Here is a 22,282-nt window from a genome sequence, read left to right on the forward strand (position 1 = left end):
AAAGTTTAGAATGTGGAAAATATGATTTCGAAGAAAATTTCGTAAAAAAAAATGAAAGCAAAGTTTTTGGCCGTTCGAATTAGCTTGCTTTTGAGAAATTTCAGCGCCTATGAGGGGACTTAAGACGAGAGGTTTGTGATGTCATTTAAGGAATGTATGAATGCGCTGCATACAAAACCACACAGTGTGAAATAACAATTCTTTATATATTGCTTTGAAATTAATATAAAAATTGTACAAAACATGTCGACATCCGATTCTGAGTCGAGTACAGCAACAACAGCGGAAAATATTGAATTGAACAGTCGGGAATTCGATTTAGACGACGAAGATCAATCGTCATCAAATGCGCTCCGAAACACCGACGGCGATTTTGAGTACGGCCAAGCTGCAGCATATGAAAACGAACCACTTGCTGATGATGAGTGGTTAGAAAACTATAATAGAGAGACAGAAGAACAAAAACGCCAAACAGAAGAGCTCGAATGCAGAATGCAAAATGAAGTTCCTCTTGATTCTTGGTAAGAAAAGTTGGAAAATTTGTTTATTTATTGTTGCCGAAGTTTTGACAGATAACTTTCTTAGATGCAATTGTGGTAACTGCCGTGTTCCTCTCTTGGTTAATCCAAAAGAATGTAGATGTTGCCACGAAATTATCAATTGCAAGATCATTTGGTGGTATCCAAATTAGGAAGGCAGCCAAAATGCATCACAGAGCATCCAGGATTTGATGCCATTTGCCTCAATCAATGAGCATTAAATTTAGCTGTCAATCTTTACGTTTGTATGGAGTTAAATATCGTAAAGGATTCTTGGAGCAAAGGTTTGTTACAATTAATAGTTAAATGCTTCCGTCTGGGTTATCTATGAATGCACACTTGCAAAATTTGTATTTTATGGACTCCTACCTCTTTTAATGGACCTTGTGTATTATGCCTTTTCAGGTCTTTTCGAGTTGTTGCATATAGGCAATTTACAAGAATGGTACATGGCATTCTTCGAGACAAAAAAATTCCACTTCCAGCTTGTGCTTACCATGTTATTCGAACAACTTTTAATTTTAGAAAAAATGAACACTTTGCAGGGTATGAAAAGGACAATTTGTAAAATAACATAACATTACATATTATTTTAGGTGTTGTGTGCTTGAGCCCAGCTAGTAGGGATCCAGTGAAGTGTGGAATATTAGCCACTCTTGATGTATTGCATCTTCGATTCACACTTATTCTTGTTATACAAAACGTACAAAATTACAATTTTTTATTCTTTCCATGCAGTCATTTCACACTTCACTGAATCTCAACTAACTGGGCTCATACCACCAGCTCCTAAAAAAAGTGGTTACTTTTGGTTTTTTGGACAGTTAACTATATTTTTATGGCTTTTCATCCAATTCTTGCACACAGTGCATCAAGGTGCTGCTCTCTCATTTCTCTGATCAGCGATTTTTTCTTGGACAGGTGATACTTCAGCTATATCAAACAATTAAGTGAGTCAGTTCCAAAAGTAAGATTCAAATTCACTCAAAGCAAGTAATGCCTTTTTGTTAAACCTGGCTTAGTTAGGGGAAAATGTACAGCTGGCATGCTTTGTCTTCTTGCTTTTTTTGAGATAGCTTCACTTTTTGATTGCTTGTCCAACATGGAATTCATTGGCAATGGAGTCATTCATAAAGATCACCTTTGGCTTTTCTCAATGTTTCCTCATCAATGAGTGCAGAGCACAACACTTGATATATATCTTCAACATACCCTGGAGGAGCAATGTGCAAATTATTCAAAATTTTATTTTATGGTAATCATTTCTTATTAAGGCTTTCATTATTATGGCATTTAACACATGATATCAGGCAGTAGGAGAAATATATTAAATTACCTTACCAAAATCCTGAGCAACTTTTACATTTCTTACAACAGCTTCACCATTTGTAAATTTTGGATTGTGCACTTTAACCTGGGGAACTCCATTAACCTCTTGATTACCCCCTTCCAAATTGCTTTCGAAGTGAGTTACAACAAGGATATGCCTTCATGAAATATAAAATTGCATTCAATTTCTTGTAAGAGTTTAAATTGGCACAAGGGAATAAAAACTGTAATGATACATAGGTGTTTCATCACACATGTTTCATAGAATACCTGCAGAACATTCCAGGAAAAGAGTAGCTTATCATTCTGATAATACAGGCTCATCACAAGTTGTTTCTTCTATTTGCTCTTGAGGTTCGCTACTTGTACTGGGAATATTTTCTGATTCAACCTGTCTTTTATAATCAGACATCCACTTTCTTTTCATCTAAAATGACATATATTTATGAAATATACTCTCACACAGATTCCAGGTAAAATGTAGATATGCATATGTATAATGTTTAACGTACTCACCATTCCGCGATCTCTTGTTTTAAGTTCATTGTCATCTTTTCGAGGATAAATGCCAGGTAAGCAACCATTCCGAATTCGTGTTGAATGAGTCGAGGTGCAAAATTACTTTCTGATTCAGAAAACGAGCCGAATTGCCGAGAAAACGAATCTTTCGTTAAGTGTTCCGAGCAAACTGCGGAATTCTTTGTGGGGACTCACTTATCGCGAGTAGCTTTCACAAAGTTGACCCGTCGCTTTCTCCTACGCTTAGCTTTGCTTCTTTCGTCGTTAAAAAATGGTATGCGATGAAGTGAAATGCCTTTCTCCGAACTGGCTACGTTAGAACAACCAAAAACTACACATCGATCTGGCATTTTTGTGTTTGTTTACATGCATAAACAGTGCAAGTTGTTTTGGCAGTCAGTTTGTGTTCCTTAAATGACGTCACAAGTAAGTCCCATGTCACGGATTAGAGCTCTCGACATTTTTTACAAAATGTTGAAATTCAGGTGTTATTCGCATCTTTGCAGAAAGATAACTCAAAAACCAAAAAAGTTATTCAAATTCTGTAAACGGCATTTGTATTATTTATCCAAAATCTATTTGAGAATAAAAAACTAAAAATAGTTGTATGTACACTTTCAGTGTTCGGTTGAAATTTTCAAAGTCAATTAACGAAGTCTTTCTTAAACATGAGCTTTGTCTGCCCTTACATAGGTGTAACTAATTTGATTCTCTTTTTATGAAGTGTTCTAATAAATTTGTTTGGTTCATCAATCAACATCTTTAATGTCATATTTACCAGACCCCATTCGGCCGTAATTTATCGCCTTAATTTTATTGAATAAATGCTCAAGATGTTTTTTATACCTTTGTTTTCAATTCTTCAGCACTAGCAAGACAATATCGACATGGCTTGTTTGCACTGAAACTCACTTTAAATCCTCCTTACAACTGTGCCCCAAGATTGTCAGCATATGTGTATGCTATGGATCCAAAAACGGTCTCATCTACACCTTTAATGTTGAAGGATTGACCACTTTTCTGAAAACAAAGTGGAAAAGTAGAGTTGTTTACTTTATTATGCTGCTGTGTGAGCTTGAGTATACCTTTTCTAACCTTTTTAAATCAGTAACGAATGGTTTAAATACTGCATCAATTCCATACTCTTTAATGTTAGACGTTTTGCATAGACACAGAAGCTGAATTGCCTTCATCGATGACCGATTAAAGGGATTAATATTACCCAGTGTATAGTAGAATGCTCTTAAAAATTTAAATGTGTAATTATGAAAGTTCTAATTTAATAATTTCGTGTTTGATTAATTTATTTTACTTTACCAATTTTATGTTTAGTTGCCCTCAATCCAAGCGGATTGCATGTTTCTAAATTGTCGTAATACAACATAATCTGAAGAGCCTCTGTTTTTTTCGAAATTTGAACTGATGACCATCACAATAGTCTCTCAGAAGGCCATCTGAACTGATGTGAGGATTTTTGACCTAAAATTTAGAGGTGAAAGAAATAAATTCTAAGAAACATCATTGTGAAAATGATAATATCTCAAGTGAAATCATCGTAACTGCAACTTTTCCAATTTGCCCTAATGTATATTTGACTTAACTATTATTTAACTTCAAAGACCATGCACCTGACCTCTGCTAAAATGAAGTCATCATATAGAAGCTGTTGCAGACTATCCAAAAGTGGTATATAATATGCCTCATCATTTACTTGAATTTGCTGTAATACACCATTTCTTCTTTTGAAGACTCTCTTTTGACCCAGAATAATTCTACGTGGTTCCTGTTTAAAAAAAGCAAAGACGTCCACGAAAAGCTTTTTCATTGTTTTATCATATGTTTCTGCGTTCTCGTTAATAAATTGTAATACCTTTAATCCAAAATTGTCTTTGTAAAAACGTCGTTGTTGTGCTTCAGTTTCCAAGTTTTTGAATGGATTGGCTATTGTGTTGTTCTTTTCAAAAATCTCTTGCAGCTCAGGCACATTTTGATACGAAATACTTTCATTACCTAATCGCCTTTTTACTTGTGTTTCCACCGTTTTTAATGTGTCTTGAATGAGTGATTTTGTGTTTTCTATAATACTTGTAACAGTAGTCTTCGGCATCAAGAACTCTTCTTGTATTTTGAGAATATATAATGCAGCCAATCTGGTGTTTTCTATGGTATCGATATTCTCTTCCAATACTACGCCTCCATTTTCATCATTTTCATTATTATTTCTTATGTTTGTATGCTCCTCAACATTATTTGGCTGCGATGAATGCTCTTTTTTTACATGCGTTCGCCAAGTATAATAACTTTTAAACGTTCTTGTACAACCACTTATGCCACACAAACAATGGAAATTTGGATCATTCCTGTGACACCTTCCAATATGGTTTATCAATTGACTGCAATGTTCAGCAGAAAAATCTCCACATATATTGCACTGCCAGGGCATGAAAGCGTCGATGTATATGTAGGTATGGCAAATTTTCCTTTTATTGTCTTGTTTATCTTAAAAGCTTGAGGTTTTTCAGTCCATTTTTAAAAGCCGTTATTTTACAAAGCTTCTTGTGACTTCTTTCCAAAGTACCGGAACAGTGTTTATCCCAATAACCACGACAAGCAGACAATTTCAAGTAATACAAAATAAAACAAATAAAAATCATAGCTAAAAATAATTTGTCCAGACGCCAACTACATCTCACACTTTTTCTCACTTCCTGACGTTGATTCCGACCACGATCTCACATGCGTGCCACTTAATCCTTGTAATTTGATTCCAAGTAACACCAAAATCTTATATCGCTGTAAAAATAATAATCCTAATGAACTTCACATCTTAGAAGCACTTTTGATAAAATGCAATATGCCACAAATTAATAGTGGTCTCAAAGCGTGTAAGAAATTATCTCTATTTTAATGTAAGTATACTGCCTGATTGTGAAGTCTTATAGTTCTCTAAGTACATAACTGTCATTTCTGCTTGTAAAGACATTTATAGCATTGTATTCTGTAAATGAAACTGTTTTGCTGTGTTGTTTTTTGGCAGGATGGACAAAAATTTGAGGGAGAAACTCGTTAATTCCGGCGTAGAAGAAGCAACAGTTTCTATATTGGAAAATGAAAAAGTAAGTGAAGTGCATCTTGCATAAATCATAATAAAGTAAATGGTTTGAACCCGGGAGTATCGTTACAAACATATAAATACCCGGGAGTATCATTTACAAACATATAAATCATAATGTTAAATATCGCATTGATTTCCAAACTCTCTATCTAGTTGAATGACTGTTTTATATTAAATGAAGCAGATATCAGTGTTTTAGTTTTGTGTGGAGTTAAGGCAGGTGATGCAATGCGAATTAAAAAAATTTGCGCAGAAATGGTGGTTCAGAACAAAGACACGACAACAACAATGGTAAGTGTTCATGCTTGTGTGTTGTGTATAAAATAATATTCATGTGTCACCCACAGTGACTATGATTGATTGACCTTGACTGGTCATATTGCTGGTCACAGGAAGTTTATAATCACTCATAACTCCTTATCACAGACAGTCTTGAATCAAACTGGTATGTTTGTTAGGCTAAAAACTAAACTTAGGATGTTTTGTATAAGTGCGCTTGTTCCAGTCTTCAGTTGGAAGTTCGGACTGATGTGGATGACGCCCTGATGGAAAACGACAATACAAAAAATAGCACACTGCCATTACCCTTTGCATACCAAGAAAAACGAAACAGGCTGTATTTCAAAGACTATAAATTGCTCGAAACGGTACAGTCTAAATTCTCTCTTTACTCTTATTTTGATAAATTTAGAAACCACGGAAAACTATCGTTAAAATGTTTTTTTTAAGAGCAAGTTCTTTTTATTTTACACATATATTCATATGGACCTGTTTCCTTTACCAGTTTTCACCTGCTGCAACATCTGCTTTGGCGAATAATTGCTTGACTGGGAAACTAAGGAGAGAATTTATAAGGGATATATGTAAAGACATATTATCTCATGGCATCGCTTACATAAACAAGGAGGAAAGAAATAAAGTTTCTTTGGCAATTGTCACTAAATACCCTCACATCTCAAGGATGCTATAGGAAGTGGATTGGTATGTCATAACTCATAGAGTAATTAAACGTACAAGTATATTTAAATTTTGCGAAGTGATCTTGCATGACAGTATAGTTAGCACAAACTTCTTTTACCACAAACGACGACAGGCAAGCATTTCTGCCTGAATTTGAACTTGTGTTTAGCCTGCAGGAAAGAATGATTCTGATAAGCAAGTTTTTCTATGTTCCTTTACTGCAAGAACAATCAATTTCCCATGAAAGAATTAAATGATGCTCTGTTTATAGCTACAAAGCAGAACTAAAACTTTTAATCTAGTTAGATCACTGCATGTTTCCTCACATTTATCATAATGATCAAAGTCAAAGAATGTCTAAGCATAAGTCAACATTCTGCTATTTAAGGAAAATGAACAAGTGTGCGCTTCTCTTCAAAATCATAAATATATACAATAAGTGGTGATTTGAAAATTTTTAGGGGTCTTGGTCTGAATCAATCAAAAATCGATTTAAACATGTTTGAGAATACGAGAACAAAAAGAAACGAAAGTCATCGACTGTTGACTTTGATCTCCAGGGCAGCGTGACTCCTCTGAAAGGAAGGCCAAGACAAACAAAAATCTGGAGCGAAGTACCATCATGCAACAACACAACGGAGACCATTCACAAGGAGCATATTTTGCACTTGCAAAGTGAATGCCGCAAATCATCATCTATTCAAGATTATGGAATTATTAAAGAATTAATGAATTCAACTTACGATATCAGACGAAGAAACATATTGACTACAGTTGTTCCTGTTGAAGATATCGTACAACAATATCCTCCTTTATCCACACTTAAAGGGGTTAGGGGTTGAATAAGTTACATTGTGACAAAGTCTTGCTTTCACCTTATTTTGCAATAAATCAGATGTTTCACAAATATTATCTAGCAATTTTAGATTCGCCATAAATACTGCAGAGTGATGAGAGATAATTGTGCCGATAAAGACATGAAGTCTTCATTTTCTACTTATTGATAAGCAATCTTCAAATACTGTAAAGAATTAAATCAAGAAAGTACATTCATCAAGAATACTTTAAGGTGCCTAGAAAAAGCAGTATCAGAAAGAATAGAGGACTCCTCCGGTAGGTAAATATAGCCTAGTAATAAAGCCATTTTTTAAATTTTTTTTTTGAATTTTATGTTGGGCAATTGTTTCTTTAATACGTATCAGTTTCCCACCTCGAAAGTCTCTCGCTATTAGTTACAGAGTGTTATAAATTACAACATGTAGCGATGACTCTGTCATCCCTATATGTTTTCCGCGTGGTTTATCTATTATCACAATATTTAAGGAAAATATAATATTTTATAAATACTAAGTTTTGTTAACTTTTAAGCAGACTTTGAAACAGCAAGTTAAGTGATGCTGTTAGTCCATTTGCTAACCAAGAAAACGTCTGAAAACAGCCTTATGGAAATGGTGTTGGTAAGCAATGATAAAGACTTCTTAGTGAATTGCATGCAACGCTTGTGTCGATGTTTTTCTTTAATTTACTAGGAACGTTTTCCATATAGTGCATTCATCGAGGCAACTTTCAAACACTGAAGCATTTTCTTTTTTGTGTATGTTTTAGGAAGATGATGATTTGCGATTAAAATAACCGCACCACCTATCCACGAGTTTTGGTTATTGGTGAAAACATACTGAAGCCTGACCGGCTACTGTTGTGCGTCGAAGGACGACAACTCGTTGATGCAACTTCATTTTCTTTAGAAACAGTACTTTTTACGCTCTATGCAACATACTATGTATTTTCTATAGCTTATCCACAAGATCATAAGGATGTATTTCTTTTTATTGATTCCGTTTTTGTTGGGTTGCAGCACACTGCTACCAATAGAATTAGCTTGCAAAAATTTATTAAGGCTCTTGCCAGTTTAAAGTAAGCATTAAGTGGACATTTAAACCATTACACTGGACAATTAGACCATTTTTTCTGTTACGGTGTACGCATGTTTTTTGTTGGCGTAGCTAGCTCAATTATTGAGGGGAGTACTCAAGGGCGGCAGAGTATTGAAAATTGGGGGGCACTATTATTAATTTGTGCCCGTTCTGCTTTAAATTGAAATTAATTAGTTTAAGGAATTATAACATATGAATATATGAGTCCCCCCTCCCAACTATCAATGTTCTGCCAATGGTAGAGTCTTTGTGTTTGCCAATACTCTGTAAATGCTTGAGTAGTTATGTTTGCATGTTGAACCTCGTTACTTTTCCTTGAATCTAATCTTTTTTATTGATAATAACGTGCATTTTTAATATTTGCCACCCTTCACTCCATTCTCGAGATAGCTATGCTCATTCCTTTTCTGTTGAAATAAAGAGATTGTTTTTTTTTATCTATTTTAATTTATTCTTATTATAGATTCAGAGTTCGTTTTAACCCCATTGAAACATTACCTCCTGTATTTGCTCATGTGCCCTAAAAAATGCAGCATTCTGCATAATTTCTTTTTACCCAAAATTTATGGGGGAATTGCAAGTCCATCAAAATCACCCCTTGAAAATTTACCCCCATAAATTTTACCCCTTGATAAATTTCACCCCTTAATAGAATTTACCCCTAACTAAATATTACCAGTGGCGTAGCTAGCGGTCTGGCTGGTCGGGCCCAGCCCGACCAAATATTTTTCCAAAAATGAAAAATTTGTTTTCTTTAAAATTGGATTTGCGAAAATTTTAAATTCTGCGACTCTTTTTGGAATAATCCACAGTCTATTAAGGCCTAATTCCACAGCAGCGAAATGCGAAATAGTTCGCGCGAAATTTTGTTTCTGCGAAATTTTCTCCTGTAATTCGATTTCCACACATGAGAAAAAGAGCGCCAACTTTTAAATAATATAGCAATATGGAGTTCAGCCGCAAACAATTAACTTGCCTGCTCTTGATATACCGAAGAAGAAAACGACGTTTGAAAAAATACAAAAAGAGATTTTGGGTCAGAAAGCTTTTTAAAAGTCGTGCAATACGAGGGGAATTTGTGAACTTAGTACACGAGTTGAAACTGCACGACCATGAGTTGTTTTTCAAGCAATTCAGGAAGAATTTCCATGTTTTTCAAAAGAGAAAAAACATGAAGAATTTCCTATCCGATTGTAAGAAGCATGAGAAGGCAAAATCGCACATGGGTGCCTACAAGACCTGGAAGACCTATGGTTTTCAGCCTCGTATCGACTGTCTCATGTCACAAACTAGACGTGAAGAGATTCAGCGTCATAACGAGGAGGTAAGGCAAAACAGGGAAATGTTCAAACCATAACAGAAGCTGTTTTATATTTGTCTAGGCAAGAGCTTGCATTTAGGGGGCGTGATGAATCTAGTAGCAGCATGAATAGAGGAAATTATAGAGAGCTACTTGAAAGTTTTGCCAAGATGGGTTCTGTTTTTGAAAGGCGATTACATGGAAGGCTTGCTGAAACCCACCTTGTTGGGGGAGGGCGGTTTACTGGAGTCTCTCCTGATATTCAGAATGATTTGATTGATTGTCTTGATAAGATAATAGAGGATGAGATTTTAAAGGAAATATATTGCTGCACTTTCTTAAGTATACAGGTTGATGAGGCAACTGATGTTTCTACCAAAGAACAATTGAGTGTAATTGTTCGAATGGACAAAGAGGAAAGTGTCATTGAAAGACAGCTTGGGTTTGTTGATGTTAGTTGTGATAGGACTGCAACTGCTATATCATCAGTGGTTAAGGGTAAGTTAAGTCACTATAATAATGTGAAAGAGAAATTTATTGGACAGACTTATGATGGTGCATCTGTTATGTCTGGTCATCTCAATGGTGTTCAAGCTCAAGTTCAGCAGGATTATCCTTATGCTCAATTTGTTCACTGTGCTGCCCATAGACTAAATCTAGTATTATGTCAAGGTGCATCCTCCATCTCACCTGTTAAGATTTTCTTTGTTAATATTAGTGCTTTCTGCACCTTTACTAGCAATTCCCCCCAAAAGAAAAGCTTTACTATCATCCCATAGGCTTGAGTTTCCTAGTCCTGGTGACACAAGATGGTATTATAGGGCTCATGTCATCAATGTCTTGCATTCTAACTATGAGAAACTGATAGACATATTTGAAAATCTTACTGATAATCCAAAAGGTTGGGATGATGAAACGTTAAGTAAGGTTACTGGTTTACTTGGCTACCTTAATGGCTTCTTGTTTTGTTTCTTGGTACATGTTTGTCAGAGAATTCTTGAGCAGTCATCCATACTTTATTCTATCTTGCAAGACAAGGACACTGACTTTCATTATGGAATGAGTAGGTTTGAGAGATTCAAGGCCTTTGTTGCTTCTCTGAGAAATGATACAGAATATTGTCAGGTGTACGACCTGGCTGTTGAGAAAGTGGGACCACCAGTAACCAGGTATGACCAACGGCATAATTAGAAACAAATGTATTTTGAAATTCTTGACACAATTGTGACTATGCTGACCGAGCGATTTCAGGATATGGAGCATTTTAGATTTTTGACCTTGTTAACCCTAGGGTGTTTAAGATGTGGAAAGGTAAAGTGCCCTCAGAAAAAGTAAATCTTCTAAAGGAGGTTTATGGTGATATGTTTGACATACCAATGCTAGTTAGCCAACTTTGTTTTATTTACAGAGATAAAGACTTTCACTGTGATTCATGCGATGAATTATTGAAATATATTTTTCAGTTCCATTATCAATCTAGTATTCCAGAAGTTAAAGATAAATGGGGTTTTGTCAATTACAAGTGCTTCAGTTCAGAGGTCATTTTCATGTTTGAAGAGGGTAAAAAATTATCTTAGAAATACTTTGAGCCAAGGACGTTTTAGTTCTCTTTGCAGGATTTCCATTCACAAAGACATACTGTCAGAGAAAGAAGACGCCAACACATTGCATGATGAGGTAGTAAAGAAGTTCATTGAAAAACCACGAAGACTTGCTTTCTTATACAAATAGGTATTCATATATGACTGATAACAAGCTGATGATGTCTTACGTCCATGGCATGTGAGAATTTTTCCGGGAACTTTTTAATGCAGTCAATGATGATTGTCATTTCAGCACGACAATTTCATCACAACTTTTGATAGTTGTTGATGACAAATCTGAGCCTTTTTCTGTTCTTTTGTCAAAGTTTCTTTACAAGATGTACATAGGTATCTATTTATCTATGTTGTGTTGAGAAAATAAATCACATATCTGCAACTATTGTAGAACTGTTTCTCTGCTTTACTATAAGATCCTTCGGCAATTTAAATTAACCAAAATGGTTCTATTTCCTGCATAAATATCACGCATTTGCTTTCTAAGATTGCCGTTTCCGACGTTCTAGGGAGTCTAAATTCGGAAAATTTTCTCGCTCGGCGCCAACCATGGTGGCGCCTCGTGAGCCCGACCAAATGTTTTTCGCTAGCTACGCCACTGAATATTACCACTGTAAATTTTACCCTTAAATAAATATTACCCTTAAAAACCGGGGCATTCTGTGGCACTCATTTCACCCCCCAAAATTTACAGTGTAGTGATTTCATACTCAATCTATGGATGTATTGTGCTGATTGATGTACAACAAGCATAATGATGAGCGGTGTGAAATCTTTTCTAATTTATTATTCTGTATGATTGTACAGTCAAAATTACATTATACTTTGCGCTAAATACAGTACCGACCTCGAGTAACATGACATGACTCGCGAGTGGCGAGTGACTAGTTGCGATTGAGCGAGTGACTCGCGATGCAGTTGCGAGTCACTCTCGAGTGCGAGAAGTTTGCGAGTGAATAAGTGACTCGCTGTTTGCGAGTGAATAAAATAACTCGCTGTTTGCGAGTGAATCAAAATAACTCGCAAAAATTTCTTTCAACAGTATTTGAAATGGACAAACATAATCATAAGTGTAGTGACAAGTAAAATTTGTTCAACATTTTGAAGGAAACGGTTTTATATCTTTTTATGAAACATGGGAGCAAAACGACTATTCATTTGAAGCAATATCTCGGGACCTAATGACGTTAAAATCTTTTGAATTTTTTTACAAAAGCATTTTAATAACTTCACATTTTTCATAGCACAAACGTTATTCGTAAAGCGGTAGAGACCATAGAGAAATTATTGAGAAAATCAAAGTAACTTTCAAAGATTTTCTTTTAACAGTCTTAGATTGTTAACATATATTCTCTTAAGATAGAATGTATTCAAAAACGAATATTGTTTGAGCTCAAACATTTAAGAAATGGAGCTATGCGATGAGTGTGCGTATAGTCTTTTAAATTTGGTTCTGAAAGAACTTCATTGACTTCACGTTTTCGATGTGTTACACAGACGATATTGATAAAGGCAATAGACATTTAATAGCAATCAATAAAATAAAACCACGTGTATAGTTAATGGCTAGAATTTTTGTGATTCACTTACCAGTACATTTGTTTAAAAATGAGATTAGTTTTTGAAACAATCTGCCTAAGTATTTAACTATTTATAGGACATAATTTCATTTCATGGACCAATTGATAATTGTCAATCACACCATCTCATTCATTTTTGTCGGCATGTCATTTGTTCACTGCTCACTCGCAAAATGTCTTTACTCGCAAGTGACTGGCAACTTTTCGAACCGCTTACTTTACATTTCTCTATGGCCTCTGTTGCTTTACGAATAACTTTTGTGCATATAGAAAATAAAAAATGAGAAGTTATTAAAATGCTTTTGGAAAAAAAGTCGAAAGATTTTAAAGTCCTCAGGTTTCGAGTTCAAAATGGTGGACGAAGTTTACTATTCACAACACTTATGATTATGTTTTTCAATTTCAAATACTGGAGGAAGAAATTTTTGAGAGTTATTTCGATTCACTCGAGAACTTCTCACACGCATGTCACTCGCTCAATCGCAACTCGTGACTGTCGGGTGACTCCAGTGACATACACCTATCAATAATATTTCCATGCACTTTATTTGGCTTGCGTTATACGTATGAGTCATTCTGCGTATATGTAACTATTTATAGGACATGATTTTATTAATTGCTGACTTTAAGTGTCTATAGCTTTTATGAATAGAGTTTGCATGAAATATGGATAACGGAAGTCATTACTCGAACGATAATCCCTTTACCACGAGGTGACTTTTTTAAACTTTTATTGTATCAATTAGTTTTTCATATAAATATTCCTCTTTGCGTGCATGTTTTGCTGTTAATTAAAGGGCAATGACTTTATATTGTACTTTATAACATGCAAGAAAAGACGAATATTTATAAGACAAATTGATTGAATGTATTCTATCCTAAGATAATATATGTCAACAATCTAAGACTGTTAGAAGAAAATCTTTGAGAGTTACTTTGATTTTCTTACTAATTTCTCTATGGTCTTTACGAATAACGTTTGTGCCATGAAAAATGTGAAGTTATTAAAATGCTTTTGTAAAAAAATTCAAAAGATTTTAACGTCATTAGGTCCCGAGATATTGCTTCAAATGAATAGTCGTTTTGCTCCCATGTTTCATAAAAAGATATAAAACCGTTGCCTTCAAAACGTTGAACGAATTTTATTTGTTACTACACTTAAGATTACGTTAGTCAATTCCAATTACTGGAGAAAGAATTTTTTGCGAGTTATTTCGATTCACTCGCAAACAGCGAGTCACTTATTCACTCGCAAACTTCTCGCACTCAAGAGTGACTCGCAACTGCATCGCGAGTCACTCGCTCAATCGCAACTCGTCAATCTCGAGTGACTCGCGATTGACTCGCACACTCGATACTCGCGAGTCATGTCATGTTACTCGAGGTCGGTAATGTACATCTGAACTAAGCACCAATGAAATTCATACATTAGCTGACTCTGCCATTGTACAAAGTGTGCCAAAAACTATGCATGAACGTATGTCAGCACTATTGTAGCGCCTTAAACACATCCTGATGTTATTTCGTGGGACAAGTCTGGGCATGTCAAACTTGCAATAAGCCCATCCAATAGCTTAGGATTACTTTAGGTAAACGATTGGCTGGAAAAACACCGAGAAATTTCTTGCTTGTAAAAGGATCTGATCTTAAAGCAGACAAATTTGTGAGGTGTTCATTTAACCACTTTAGTCATAGACAACATTTCTTTGAGAATGGATGTAGATTATATTTTCAAACTCTTAGCAGACAAGACTTAACTGCATTAGTTGGTGCCATGGAGAATTTTATGTCAATGGCAAGATTTACTTTTTGCACTGTATTATAATGCTCTGCTGCACCACTCATATCCGACGTTAGGTCAAGTCAATACAAGCAAACCTATTTGGAAAATCTTGTCTCAAAATACCATTTCCTGCTTTAAAAAAATTTTTTTCTGTGCCAGCAAATAGCGATAGAAATGCTTCTATATATATATACAATGCTTCGATGGTTACCAAAAGACAGCTTGAAAGGTTTAAATGGTAGAGATTCGCCTTTTATTGAAATGCAGTGATAAAACTTTGAAATGTTGGAAATTGAATGGGTTCATTTTATAAGCACCATTGAATGCAGCACTTGCAACAAAAATGACGACAAGCGATTTCAGCACTAAACCGTTGAAAAGGTTATTTTTTGGCAGCAATGGGTTTATTGATGGAAAGATGAAACTTTTGCAACCCACACGCCTTGCAGGGTTAATGGCTGGGCTATTTTTCAGGGTGACTTCGCACCATCCTTAGATTCCATTAGGGAAAACTCATCACTGGTACGGCTCATTACTACTTTAAATCAACATAGCTAAATAGGAATCGTTCACCAAAGAAAACATCAAAAAATATGGGACCTCCCATTTTGACAGTTGCACTTCCTGCGAGAAACTTACTGATGTTTTCAAGCCCTTGTTTGTATGGCAAGCCAAAGTGGACAAAAGTGTATTAAGCTTTAATAATTGATAGTTTAGTGTAAAACTAAAGAAATTGATTGTCGAGAAAAAGAAATCGTATGTCTGTACAAGAGGTCTGTGGTTGACCATTTCAAAAACGCACGAAGCAAAAGCGGAAGTCTGATTAATATGGCAGCTGGAGAAACCATTCAAACAGCATAGTTGGCGAATTAATCAACAGAGTGCAGGAGCTTTCTGAAGCGATAGCCACGCCTGATGTAAATCGCGAAGTTAGGAGCGTGTTTTCAGGTAATGGTTTGAATGAAACAACACAAGATGTTACTCAACAGCAAAGTAAGTCCTTGCAAACTTTCAGTCGCAGTCGCAACCCCATTTCTAATTCTCTGGCTCCCTATGTAGCTCAACGCTTTTTCAATTCAACATGAAGGTCATCTGCATCTGGAGGTATTTGTGTAGTGGAGGTATTGGTGCATAGAATAACTATAAGAGTTCATTTGTTCATGGCATTTAAAAATCCTGAAATATTGAAGTACTCGATAAAGATTACAGTGATAAATGCAAATGGAAAAAAAGAAAGAACTGGGGAAGGTGTGACAACGGATGTGCTTTCAACATTCTGGCAAGAATTTTATACGGTTTTGAGTATTGGAAGCAAAGAAAAATAGAATGGGAAGCTATAGCAAGACTATTGGTATATGGATATAAGGCTGTTGGTTACTTCCCATTGCAGTTGTCACACATCTTTATGTCAATTTGTTTGTTTGGAGACGATCACTTGACTAGGCCAGCTTTGCTTGATTTTGACAAGTGTGTCAATAATGATTTTGACCCCACCAATGAACAGATTAAAGAGTTTTTGTCAAACTGGAACTGTCATAGACTACCAACAAAAGATAACAGTCAGGTTATCCTTTATGAATTAGCTCATCAAGAGTTAATTCAAAAGCCAAGTTATACTGCAAATTCCCAAGTAGATCCTGCTTTTCAAACAATAGAACGCATCCCAAATTTGTATGATTGCAAACGTCCAAGTGCATAAAAAATTCTTCGTACGATCAATGCTGAAACGTAAAATGATAGCCAGATAAGAGCCCTCGATAATTTAGAGCGTATGTTGGATCCCTTGAAGGTAACGCCCAGAAAAAGTTCCTTCATTTTATCACTGGCAGTGATGTCATAGTGTGTGATAACATTACTGTTGAGCTTACATTGCTAGATGGTTTTAGTCGTCGCCCTATTGTGCATACATGTGGTCCCATGATAGAGTTACCAACCACATATGATTCATACACCGACTTGGCTGAAGAGTTTAACAATATAACGAGGGAAGATAAAAGTTGGTCATTTCATATTGCATAAATTTTCTGAGTATAATAATAGTCTTCTTGGTTTTTGTAGTAGCTCTGGTAAGAAAGGTCGTTCTGGATACACAGTTCACGGTGTTAAACTTTGAAAAGATCAGAAAACTACCTTGGCAAAAGCAGTTAGAGACATAAGTGGAGTAACTTTGCGAATTGCCAACAATGCTCTTGAAGGTCCTGATATGCTTATGCTTACTAATACACAGATCAAGCGAATAATGGGCGCAAGACCCAAAGGATCTGGAATCGATCTGAAATTGTCTAAAAGTCAGATCGCAGCTATGAAGCCAGCTCAGAAAGGAGGATGTCTTGGTTCTTTGCTTGCAGTTGTAGCTGCTCCGATCGTAGCTCCTGTCCTAGGAAAAATTTTTGGCTTTGGGACATTGGGGGAAGGAGTCCTCCCCGGTTGGCCGTGAAGCGAGTGAGGAAATGGAAGCCGCTATCAAACGGAGATATAAACCGAATAATAAATGGTAATATTAAATCAGTAGCTAAAGGATTTAGGGGGGTGTTCTCAAAAGACATTATTTCTGAAGAGCCCCTTAAAGCTGAACAAAGTATTATCAATCTACAAGACTTTCTCGATGGTGGCAAGCGTCGCTCTTTTAAACCAACTGGACAAAGTGCCAGGGCAGCAGGTTTGGCCTTAACGCTCTTCTTCCGAATTGCAAGGGAGGGCTTTTCACCTGTGAAACAATAGTTTCATATTGAGCACTTTAACCACCTCAAGTAATCTTACTACCCATTCTTTGTTCTGAGTTCCGGGTTCAGCCAGCTCGCGATGATACTGGTAACCGAACAATCACTCCACTAAAGTTTGGTTAAATCTTTCTATGATCCCCTGATATCTATGAACCCCAACCTTACTCCGTCGAATCATGACACCATTTTTATCACACGCTTTTTGCACAGCCCCGCGGAACTCCGAGTCAGGGTTGACTTGTAAAACTTTAGGCCATCGAAGAGTCACTTTAGGCCCACGGGCATAAATAGACTCTAACGCCTTCCCAACATGGGTCGTTGTTTTGTCTGTGATTGCCTGAGCCTCCTTATACCAATTTGCTATGTCGACGCCCATCAATGCGTATTTGAATGTGAGGCAGAAACAAGAGGTCAGCCTGGTGGACCTCATTCAGGGTGCTGATGTCAAACTTAGGTCGGGGGATAGCACTTCGCGCTGGTGCGGGAAAGTTAATCTGCCAGATGGCCTGTTTTGTTAGCCATTCATGAGCCACATCCTCGCCGATGCCAGCCTCTTTAGCCAGCTTTGGGATAGCAGCACAGCCGCGCCAGTACCCCGCAGGACTGTAGTATGCCTCTGCGAGGCGTTCCTCAACGCTTCAGTCTGTAGAAACGATTATTTTTCCTCATTTACGACGAGATTCGCTTTGGGAAAGAAACCTAGAAACAGCACTACCACATACACCACAGCGCCCTGCAACTCTGGGGTTGCCATTATGATTAAAAATTATACTACTTATAACTGGTTGCAGTCTTTTGCAACACATACAAAACGCGACTGTCATTTTCACTTGTCTATATATTAGTTTGATGTGTTCACCAAGCTTTTCTGATTTTATCAATTTTATTCGAGGCTTTGATTGCCAAATCAATTGGATAAATACCAAATGGAAGTGCACTATTCAAACCTCTTAATCTTCCTCCTTTTTTATCCAGAAGTTTACTTTTAGAAAGAAACTTGGCACAGACTCGGCAGCGCCCCGTGAGCGTAGGTTGTCTTTTTGTATATTTGATTTTTTCTTTGACAACAGTATGCGCTCTCCATAGCTGCCTATAAATATGTGTGAAAATGGATCGTGATGTACATTATTTAGCGCACTCTTATAGTTTCTCTAGCAAACTGTTTTACAATATGCTCGTTATGCGCAGAAGGGTGCGAATCAAAATCTAAAAGAATATCTGTCGCAGACCGATTGTGAACCCGATCGTGTAAGAAGAGAAGGCAGTACCAGCCACACATAATTGAGCGCTGATCTTGTATCTCATTGCAGGAATAGCGAACGACTAGTTTTGACTGCTCCATCCAGTTTTTAACCATGTCAGGTGGTGGTGGTCCGAAACTGTCAAAGTAATCCACACAGAACACATCAGCAAAGGCACAGACCCAGTGGGTTCTACCACCATCGAGAAAGTCTCTTCAGGAAAGTAGTTAACTAATATATATATATATATCATCGCAGGCTCAAGTTTTTTTATTATAAAATGAATTATGTCTAAAAATAGTCATAATACATCTTATAATAAAAAAAACCGGGGGGATCGTTTTTGAGGCAGTCAGCGGTAGTAAACATAAAAATAGAGAAGGGTGAGCCTGTGATAATATACATATATATATTAGAATAGTGAATAAGAGTAATATAAAATATATAAGTAAGAAGATTTTATAAAAAAAGTATATTTCAAATAAAATATAAAATAATTACATTGATAAAAGTCCAAAGTCCAATTTTTTAAAAATGATAATATGGAAAGTCCAAAGTCCAATTTATTGATGATACAAATTGTCTCGCAACAATGCTTCATCCACATTAAAGAAACGATAAAAGGAATCAATCTTTTCACCAAATTCTTCATCCCAAAACCAGTTAACCCAATCTTCTATTTGTAAACAAAGACATGGATAAAAACTTGACCCAACTTGTATGTTACACATTCTAAATTTTGCCAAAACCCAATTTACTGATGGTATAAATTGTTTCGTTTCAATATATCATCGACAAGAAAGAATCGCAAATATGACTCAGTCTTTTCACCAACTTTGTCGTCCCAAAACCAATTAATCCAATCTTCTATTTGTACACAAACGCATGTAAAAGAATTTGTAGAAGATGGTATGTCACACATTGTACACACACATTGTAAATGAGGGTTTCTTTTATTGCTTTGAGTTATTTCTTAAAAAACGACTTCAAACGATTGCAAACACCAACATATTTATATTCTTTTTGCCTTATCCATAAATAAAAAGAATAGGGAACATATTCAACTTCACCTCTATTTGATTTATATGGAAATTGAAAAAGCTCATCATCTCCTTCATAATAAAGTTGATTCTGTTGAATTCTTTCTTGTCGATTATTCAACCAATGAACAATATTTCCTTTCCAAAGAAATTCATTTGCATTGTGGCTGTAAATACATTTTCCATCAGGATATTTCTTAGTGTGTTTTTCAACATAGTTAATACAGTTGACGGGTTTAGTATTTTCTCTTGTATTCCGTCTTGATGCATTTACCAGTTTCTTTGACATCATGAAAATAATACCATGAAAGCAAGCCTCACAATGATTATTAGTAACCAATCATTGTAATGCTTCCTTTTATGGGTTTTTTATTTTTCTTTTTTTATAAGTACAAACATTTTTACCCAAATAATTTTATTTTCAATTAATAAAATTTTTTGTTTGTCTTTTTTTCTTACTTTATATCTTTTTCTACTTTTTCATACATTTCTTTTATATTAAACTCAAATTCTATTCTTAGATGATTTATAAATTCATCAATTTTCTCTGTAAGTCTTTCTTCAATTTTTTTTATTTCTCCATTTATTACTGGTATTATTTTGTTAAATTCAGAAAAAACTTTTGAATTTACAGAAGATTCAATTTCACAATAGATACATTTTGTACATGTTGATTGCTTACATATTTTTAGAGGAGAAATACGGTGTGAATTAAAATTATTAAATTCACGAAATGTTGGTGGTTTTTCATATGAAATATTTCCAAATCCACCATAATTTTTGGAAGGGTTATCCACATCATTTTTTTCCATCTTTCTTTATCCAATACCAATGTGGTTATCTACTCTACATTGATATTAAGGATTTATATATTACACTTTTTTTAGTAAATAAATAAAAAAACATATTTCTTATTTTTATAAAAAAATTCGAATTTCTCAATTTTTTCATCATATTTCTTTTTTTATTTTTTAAAAAAAATCGAATTTCTTACCCTTTTTATCACTCTTTTAATGTAAAATCTTCAATAAAAGATTTATTTTCATTTGAATGTTTTGCTGTCTAATTGATAATGGCAAAATCTTCAAATCATAGCATTACTTTTATATTTGAGCGCGATGAAGATTTTGATGAAGAAAAAGATTTAAGTCAAATTATTATGAAATCAGAATATATATCTAAATTCATTGATGGTGGTGGAATGATTATTTTAATAAAGAAATTGAAGATGGAAGAAAATTTAATTTCAAATTATATGATGAAGGGATGATAATCAGCAAAAAGATAGTATTGACATATTTATAGAAAAATTGGAAGACTACTTTTATTATCATGATGAAAAGAATTTTATAAGCACATTACACAATTGGATTTAATTAAAGTGTTTTATAAAAATATTATTGAAAAATTGTAATAGTAACTATATGATATATATAAGATGGTAAAAGTAGCGGATATTGCATAATATAATTTCTTACTGGTAAAATGACTGTTTTGTACAGAATTATTGTATTAATTGCTGAAATTTCGGAAAAATGGTTGCGGTCTTCAAATGCAAATTTAATATGGATAAAGTATTATATATATCACCAATCATCATGCGACAACCAGATCGCTTCAGTTTACCAGATGATGTAGAAAATATATTTAAGAAGACGAAGTTTGATTGACATTTGAGTGTTAGATGTTTAGTATCATTTCTTGCTGGTGATAATGGCGGATTGGCGAAGCAGAACTATAGTATTTTTCTTAACTCCTGATGATGATGCTGATGTTGATATTTCGAATAAAGTGTTTCTATCTTCAGATGTTATTTTGAGTTGGAAAAAGCAGTGCAGGGTTTTTGATGTTATTGATGAATGTCAAGAAGATAATTTAATAATGAATTTTGATGCAACTGAAAAGAAATATATCTTGGAACAAAAATCACTTATTGAAGTATTTATTAAAGTATTAAAAAAATATTTGGATGAAAATGATGATAATCATCAACATTTTGAACAAATGAAAGTACTTATGAACAGTAATGTTGAAAAAATATTTTCCTATGTAGGTGAATAGGTGAAGATGTGTGTATATATATAATTTACCCCTCCACGTAAAAACAGATTGATTAAAAAATGTCTCGGATACAGAAGTATTAATGTATGTTTACAAATTGTATACACTCTAAAAAAAATTGTTCTTTTTATTTTAAATGTTGTGAAAGATTTTATCCATGTCATCATTGTCATAATAAAGATCATTTTTGCAATAAAAAAGTCAATCCAAAAGATATTTCCTGGATAATGTGTAATTATTGTGGGTTTGAGCAAGGAATTCATCAATATTGTTTCAAGTGTAAGAAAAAGTTGGCTGATTATTTTTGTGACAAATGTAAGGTTTACGATGATTATTCGAAAGATCCTTATCATTGTGTAAAATGTGGTGTTTGTAGAGTTAAATTACATAGATCATTTCATTGTGATGCTTGTGGATCGTGTTTCGAAAAGGAAAAAGGAAAAAATCAATATCATATATGCAAAAACGAACATGTTCAATGTATGATATGTTTGGAAGATACATTAACTGGAATTGGAATGTTAAAATGTGGTCACAAGATACATTTTGATTGTTTGACA

General features: G+C 34.8%; 2 protein-coding genes across 2 annotated transcripts; one reads left to right on the forward strand and one right to left on the reverse strand.

The window, feature by feature from the left end:
• Positions 1-1,410: 1,410 nt before the first annotated feature.
• LOC124456937 lies at positions 1,411-2,280 on the reverse strand. Its single transcript, XM_047007240.1, has 4 exons — positions 2,139-2,280; positions 1,881-2,026; positions 1,681-1,752; positions 1,411-1,472 (listed from the first exon to the last, which is right to left on the reverse strand). The coding sequence occupies exons 1-4, from the start codon at positions 2,171-2,173 to the stop codon at positions 1,411-1,413; spliced, it is 315 nt and encodes a 104-aa protein (XP_046863196.1). The 5' UTR covers positions 2,174-2,280.
• Positions 2,281-9,567: 7,287 nt separating this feature from the next.
• Positions 9,568-11,679, forward strand: LOC124457773. Its single transcript, XM_047007945.1, has 5 exons — positions 9,568-9,720; positions 10,047-10,194; positions 10,598-10,865; positions 11,160-11,234; positions 11,313-11,679. The coding sequence occupies exons 1-5, from the start codon at positions 9,568-9,570 to the stop codon at positions 11,425-11,427; spliced, it is 759 nt and encodes a 252-aa protein (XP_046863901.1). The 3' UTR covers positions 11,428-11,679.
• Positions 11,680-22,282: the final 10,603 nt, after the last annotated feature.

Source organism: Xenia sp. Carnegie-2017, unplaced genomic scaffold, assembly GCF_021976095.1.
Source record: "Xenia sp. Carnegie-2017 unplaced genomic scaffold, XeniaSp_v1 HiC_scaffold_6, whole genome shotgun sequence".
NCBI lineage: Eukaryota > Metazoa > Cnidaria > Anthozoa > Malacalcyonacea > Xeniidae > Xenia > Xenia sp. Carnegie-2017.